General features: G+C 39.0%; 1 protein-coding gene across 1 annotated transcript in view; it reads right to left on the bottom strand.

Annotated features, from left to right (window-relative positions):
• Window positions 1-7,408, bottom strand: part of FAM35A (family with sequence similarity 35 member A) — a 51,134-nt gene extending 43,726 nt beyond the window's left edge. The window contains exons 1-3 of the mRNA XM_008060114.2: window positions 7,326-7,408; window positions 5,416-6,960; window positions 3,053-3,160 (exon numbers count right to left, since the gene is read on the bottom strand). Coding sequence (XP_008058305.1) covers window positions 3,053-3,160; window positions 5,416-6,960; window positions 7,326-7,353 — 1,681 coding nt within the window. The 5' untranslated portion in view covers window positions 7,354-7,408. The remainder of the gene's footprint in view (window positions 1-3,052; window positions 3,161-5,415; window positions 6,961-7,325) is intronic.
• Window positions 7,409-7,894: the final 486 nt, after the last annotated feature.

Raw genomic sequence — 7,894 nt, 5'->3', positions numbered from 1 at the left:
AGTGAGACTCCAACTCAAAAAAAAAAAATAAGAAAACATCAACAAAACAAAAAGCTGGTTCTTTGAAAGAATTAACAAGATTGATGGACCTCTAGCCAGAATGACTAAGAAAAAGTCCAAATAAACACAATCAGAAATATAAAAGATCAAATCACAACTGAAGAAATACAAAAGATTATCAGAGATTACTATGTACATCTATATGGAAACAAATTTGATAACCTAAATGAAATAGAGGACTTTCTAACATCACACAGTCTCCCCAGGTTGAAACAAGAAGACACTGAGACACTAAAAAAGCCAATAACAACCAGGAAATGGACTCTGTCATAAGAAAACTACCCACGAAAAAAGCCCTGGATCGGATGGCTTTCCAGCAGAATTCTACAAAATGTACAAAGAGGAGCTGATACCAATCCTATTGAAAGTATTCCAGGCAATTAAGAAAGATGAGATTCACCCCAAATCATTTTACAAAGCTAAACCAGGTAAAGAGCCGACAAAAAAAAGAGAACTACAGGCTAATATACCTTATGAACACAGATGCAAAAATCCTCAACAAGATTCTAGCAAAATCGGATCCAAAAACACATCTCAAAAATTATCCACCAGGACCAAGTCGGCTTCATCCCCAGGATTCAGGGCTGTTTGCTCTAAACACATGAACAGATGTAAAAACAAGAACCACATGATTATCTCATTAGATGCAGAAAAAAACTTTTAATAAAATCCAGCAACCCTTCTTGATAAAAACCCTCAAACACCTAGGTATAGAAGGAACATACCTCAAAACAGTAAGTACCATCTACAATAAACCCCAAGCTAGCATATCATTAAATGGACAGAAACTGGAAACATTTCCCCCTGAAAACTGAAACAAGACAAGGCTGCCCACTCTCATCCCTCTTGTGTTCAACATTGCATTGGAAGTTCTAGCTAGGACAATTAGACAAGAAAAGGAAATCAGGGGTATCCAAATAGGAAAAGAGGAAGTCAAGTTATCCCTCTTTGCTGACAATATGATCTTATACCTTGAAAATACAAAAGAACCTGTCAAAAACCTGCTTGCACTGATAAAGAACTTTGGCAAAGTCTCAGGGTACAAAATAAATGTGCAAAAGACAGTTGCATTCTTATACACCAACAAGAAGCAGGCAGAGAACTAAATTAAAAGCACAATCCCACACACAATAGCCACACAAAAAAATGTAATACCTCAGCATCTACCTAACCAGAGAAGTAAAAGACCTTTACGGTGAGAACTACAAAATACTACTCAAAGAAATCCAAGAAGACACAAACAAATGGGAAAATATTCCATGCTCATGGATTGGAAAAATCAACATTGTTAAGATGTCCAACCTACAAAAGGCAATCTACAGATTCAATGCAATACCCATTAAGTTACCAACATCATTCTTCTCAGACCTGAAAATGACAATACAGAAATTCATATGGAAACATAAGCAACCACGAAGAGTCAAAATAATCTTTAGCAAAAGAAACAAAGCAGGAGGTATCACACTTACAGACTTCAAACTTTACTATAAGGTTACAGTAATCAAAACAGCCTGTTACTGGTACAAGAACAGGCACATAGACCAATGGAACAGGGTCTCTACCAGAAGCAAAGCCTCAATTTCTCAACCAACTCATCTTTGACAAAGCCTCCAACAACAATCACTGGGGAGAGGAGAACCTTTTCAGTAAATGTGCTGGGAAAACTGGCTGATCACATGCAGAAGATTGAAACAGGACTCCTACCTATCACCATACACAAAAATTAACTCTAAATGGATCAAAGCCCTAAATGTAAAACCTCAAACTATAAGAATCTTAGAAAACGCAGGAGACACCCTTATGGAAATTGGAACTGGCAACCAATTCCTGATCAAAACCCTAAGCACCCATACCATAAGAAATAAGATAGACAAGTGGGACCTCATCAAACTGACAAGCTTCTGCAAAGCAAAAAGAAACCACCAAGAGACCAGGGAGAGAGCCCACAGAATGGGAAAAAATATTTGCCAACTGTATATCTGACAAAGGCCTAATATCTGGGATCTACAAGGAACTCAAAAACCCTGAAAAGAAGAAAACAAACAGCCCCATTAAAAAGTGGACAAAAGACATGAATAGACACTTCTCCAAAGAAGATATACAGGCAGTCAACAGACACAGGCAAGAGTGCTCAGTCTCACTCATCATTAGAGAAATGCAAATCAAAACCACACTGAGATACCACCTAACCCCTGTAAGAATAGCCATCATTAACAAAACAAACAACAACAGATGCTGGAGAGGATACAGAGAAAAAGGAATGCTTCTACACTGCTGGTGGGAATGCAAACTAGTGCAACCTCTTTGGAAGACAGTGTGATTTCTGAAAGAACTAGAAATTGACTTTCCACATGACCCAGCAATCCCCCTATTGGGAATATACCCAGAGGAACGCAAATCATTCTACAAAAAAGATACCTGCACACATGTTTGTTGCAGCTCTGTTCACAACAGCAAAAACATGGAACCAACCATGCTGCCCATCAAAACTGGATACTGGATTAAAAAAACGTGGTACATGTACATAATGGAATATTATGCAGCCTAAAGGACAAACATACGGACTTTGCAGCAACTAGGATGAATTTCGAGTCTATTGCACTCAGTGATTATCATAGAAACGAAGAACAGAGTACCATATGTTCTCACTTATAAGCGGACCTTGAACAATTATCATAATACTATAAGAAAGGGATTGGCAGAGTGGGAAACTACTAGGGAAGGTGGGGTGGGATTGGCAGTTGAGGGAAACTGCCAGGGGAGGGAGGGGCACACCTCATTAACAAGGGAACCTGCATAATGAACATTTGTATACCTAACCCTGAATTGTACCCCACATCTTTAAATTAAATTAAAATTTAAAAAAGAAACCAATACTCTCCAGCTAACTGTTTAGAAAATGTTTTGTAAAAGAGCCATTTTAACCCTAATCTTTCCTAGTATGTGTATATACTTTAGATACTAAAAAATTATTACATTCAAAATGTCTTACATTCTTCAGATTGAACAGATGAATAACTCCCAAGATTAAATAACTGACTGGTGAATGTTGATTGTAGTACTGTCTCACCAACCCATTGGTCCTCATGAATAACAACATCTAGAAAGAGAAAAAAAGTTATAGTCATAACATAAATTCCTTCACACTGTTAATTTACCAAGCATAGCAAAATACTATGTATACCTCCCACATGCCAAGTAAATAAATTTCAAATAGGTTAAATGAACTGCCTAAAGGCACAAAATGATAAAAACAGCAAATCCAAAATCCAAAACAACTGGAGGCAGTGGCTCACACCTGTAATCCCAGCACTTTGGGAGGCCAACGTGGGAGGATTGCTTAAGCCCAGGAGTTTGAGACCAGCCTAGGCAACACAGTGAGGCCTTGCCTCTACAAAAAGATCAAACAATTAGCTGGGTATGGTGGCACACGCCTGTAGTTCCACCTGCTCAGGAGGCTGAGGCAGAAGGATTGCCTGAGCCCAGGAAGCCAAGGCTACGGTAAGCCATGATTGTGCCTGTGCACTCCAGCCTAGGAGACAGAGTTTGACCCCAACCTAAACAAGGCTGGGTACGGTGGCTCAACTCTGTAATCCCAGCACTTTGGGAAGGCAAGGCGAGAAGATTGCCTGAGTCCAAAGGTTTGAGACCAGTCTGGGCAAACTGGTGAGACTTTGTCTCTACAGCAAAATAAAATAAAATAAAATAAGCTGGATGTAGTGGCGCATGCCTGTGGTTCCAACTACTTGGAAGGCTGCAGCAAAAGGATCACATGAGCCCAGTAGGCTGAGGCTACAATAGCCATGACAGTGCCAATGTACTCCAGTCTGGGTGGTAGAGACTCTGACTCAAAAAAAAAAAAAAAAAACCAACTAAACCTAGGTATGTCTGTATACAGGTAAAGTTACAAAATTGTTTTTGTATATTAAAATGATAACAGTATGGAAGTTCACTGCTCTACAAAAAAAGGTATTAATGGTCTCTGTTTACATAAGGCATATATTATATATATTTGATAAACAAGAAATATTTCTTTAGGCCAGGAGCAGTGGCTCATACCTGTAATCCCAGCACTTTGGGAGGCTGAGGCAGGAGGATGGCTTGAGGCCAGGAGTTTGAGACCAGCCTGAACAACAAAGGAAGACCCCATCTCTACAGAAAAATTAGTTGGGTACAGTGGTACGTGCCTATAGTCCCAGCCTCTCTGGGAAGCTGAGGCAGGAGGATTGCTTGAGCCCAGGAATTCAAAGGAAAACAGGGTCTGACACAAAGTAAATTCCCAATAACATTAATATACACACATACACACACACACATTTTAATGAGCACAGGAAAATAACTGGAAAGTAGAAGGCTGAGGTAGAATTGCCTGAGCCCAGTAGGTTGAGGCTGCAGTGGCCGTGAGTGTGCCTCTGTATTCCAGCCTGGGCAACAAAGTGAGACTCCAACTCAAAAAAAAAGAAAAGAAAATAACTGGCTGGGTTCGGTGGCTCAGCCTGTAATTCTACACTTTGGGAGGCCGAGGTGAGTGAACTGCCTGAGCCCACGGGTTTGAGACCCGCCTGGGCAACTTGGCAAGACCTCATCTCTACGATAAATCAAAAAAATTAGCCGGGCAGTAGCGCGCACCTGTAGTTCCAGCTACTTGGAAGGCTGAGGCAGAAGGATCACTGGAGCCCAGCAAGGCGAGGCTGCGGTGACCGGGAGCAGCCACTGCACTCCAGTCTGGGCGACCGAGTGAGACTCCAACTCAAAAAAGAAAAGAAAAGAACTGGAAGGTAACACTCCAAAATACTACTGGTGGTTGTAATAAGTTGGTATAACATCAGTTTTTTTCCTTTCCATAGTTTCAAATGTGATTAATAGTGTAATAAAATAAAGCATCAGAAATCTGTATTTGTTCCCTAAGAATGTAATGTGCACAGCAAAACTAGGGATTAGATAAAGAAGCAGAAATACTGTCCCTTCATCATAAGACTGCTAACATAGCTAAAGAAAAGACTTAAAATAGACAAAATCATAAAAAAATGAAAAGGAGCCTAGTGATATGACCAGAACACTGACATGATGAATGAGTAAGAGGAGCAAACAGGGAAGGATTCAAAAGGAAAAGATGAGTGGAAAGGAGAGGCAGAACTTGGAAGAGCAGAAAAAGGTCCAGAAGTAGCAATGCACAGGAGAATGGGCAGTGGGAAGGAGACCAGCACAGATGCCATAATGGGATCAATTATGATAGGCCCTGAAAAGGCAGACAGTAAAGAAACCGTCCTCAAAGACTTAAACAGTGGGAGGAAAACAAAACAAACAAAACACAGCTTTATAAAATAAGCCACCACTGTACCATGAAGACCTCACCTGTGAGTAAAATTATATCTCCGAGAAACACTGTAAGTGACCAAAATGCTGCAGTCCTCCACAGAAAAACCTTCTTCTTAATTTCTGATTGATCAATTACAACAACTGTTGCTAAAGGCACCTTAGAGCCCGAATTTGGTCCAGATTTTATGTTTATTTCTTTCACATGACATGGAGATAGCACCATGACTAAACAATTATATTTCTGACTTTTAGAATCACAGTTTTTTATTAATGACGTTTTTTTAACACCCTTAAATTTGGACACATTCCTTTGGTCTACTGCTACAACAGAATCTCTTGTGTCAGAAGTCAACTTCATTTTCTTAGATACTTGGACAACTTTAGATAGAGTTTCAGAATGGCCCGATTTATCTTCAGAGGTACAGTTTCTTTTAACAGCACTTTTGTGGAATGCATTTAGTTGGGAACACAATATTCCTGAACTACACAACTCAATACGTATCTCATCTGGCGGCAATTCATCTTCAGAACTGAACAGTTCTTGAGATCCTATATTTTCTTCAAGTCCTTTATCAGAATTTATGTGAATGTGGTGGCTACTTTTTGTTTTAGGAAAAACAGGCCTAAAAAGTTCAAGGGAATAAGCTTGGTTGTGTCCATTTTCATATCCTTCTACAAAATCATCATGAGAATGAGTCAAATTAGCCTCAGTTATTATTTCCCTATGACTTGTCTTTAGTCCAGTCTCCATGTTTATGCTCCCTTTCTTTATAGGATTCTGCCCTTTATCCTTCTTTTGAGTCAAAAAAGCAAACTGGCTGGAGGTCATTATACTGAGAAATTCAGTATCAGTAGATATTTTAAGCTCTGAGGCATTCCCTACTACTCCTTCAGACCTTGACTTATCTACTGTGTTAGAGGAAAAGAATTCCGGATGTTGGTTTTGTATTTCATGATGCTCTGTTGGCACACACTTTGTTTGTGCTGCTTTAGGCCTTATACTAATTTGTTCAGTACTACAGACCAAATCTGATATAGCTACACACTTACAGTCTAACTGAAAAGAATTTTTTTGAAAGTTCTGACCATATATATGTGACTGATGATCTTTAAGCTGTTCATCCATAATTTTCTTGTTTTTACTGAGATGTTCATTCTTTTCTTCTTCAGTTAAATGCTGAACTCTGCTCTTTAATTCGGGTATTTGCACATTAGAATTGATTACATTACTCAGCCCTGAGGGGTGAATTCTTTTCTGGGATTTTATATTCTGTGTTTCAGAAATAGAATGTATAAAATCATCTTTCACATGAATAGATCTATTCACAGAGTTTGCTAAAAGATGACCACTAAGAAGATCTGGAGAGCCAACAGATTCTGGGACTTGACAGTTTTCAAGATTCTTGTGCTTGCATTTTTCATCCTTCAGATGTAAAGAGTGTGGATTGTATAAAAGCTGAATCTTTTTCCAAGGGCTAGTAGTGGATATTAAAGAAGTTGTGTCCTGTGATACTGTCATTTTCAGTGGACCAACTGGAGCACCCCAAAAAATGTGGACTTGAGATCCTCCACTCATGATTTCTGATAAAAATAAAAAATCCAAAGTTAATATTTTGTCAGATTTTTATATATTGATATTAACATAATAATGAACCAAAAGTAAATGTAATATAAACTATGAATCACAAACATAATTGATATAGATTATTTATTTTAGTACTCCACTTAATTATAAAATTCATAAATATACAAGAAGTTGTCAAGGAAAAATAAAAATATTCACAAAAAATTTTTATCTAAGATAAATAAAGCTAAGCATACTAACATCAAACAAGTAAATTCTTAGTATGTTTATGTATAAAAACTTGCCCTATTTAAATAACAAGTTAGTATAGAAGGGGAAAAGAGGCATTTGTTTAACTGTATTACAGTCACCTTTAAATTACCTGTTTTCCACCAGGCACGGAGGCTCATATCAGTAATCCCAGCACTTCCGGAGGTCAAGACGAGAGGACTGCCTGAGCCCAAAGGTTCAAGACCAGACTGGGCAACATGGGGAGACCTCATCTCTATGATAAATCAAAAAATGAGCCGGGCATGGTGGTGCATGCCTGTAGTCCCAGTTACTTGGAAGGTTGAGGTGGAAGGATCACCTGACGCCAGGAGGTCGAGGCTTCAGTAGCTGTGAGTATGCCACTGTACTCCTGCCTGGGCGACAGAGTGAGACCATAACTCAAAAAAAAGACTTGTTTTCCTTACTCCATATATTATCTCAGTAAGTTTAGGGCCTCCTTCCTTCAACTATGAACTTGACTTTCAACATCAAACCAGAAGACAGAGAAAACTAAAAACTGAGGCTCTTGCTGGGCATGGTGGCTCACACCTATAATTCCAGCACTTTGGGAGGCTGAGGGGAGAGGATTACCTGAGCCCAGGAGTTTGAGACTAGCCTGGACAACATGTCAAGACCTTGTCTCTACAATAAATAAAAAAATTAGCCAGGCATGGTGGCTCA

This window comes from Carlito syrichta, unplaced genomic scaffold, assembly GCF_000164805.1.
Source record: "Carlito syrichta isolate Samal-C Ts95f unplaced genomic scaffold, Tarsius_syrichta-2.0.1 Scaffold304516, whole genome shotgun sequence".
Classification (NCBI taxonomy): domain Eukaryota; kingdom Metazoa; phylum Chordata; class Mammalia; order Primates; family Tarsiidae; genus Carlito; species Carlito syrichta.
The sequence above is the reverse complement of the archived record's forward strand: the minus strand, read 5'-3'. Positions and strand labels throughout refer to the sequence as shown.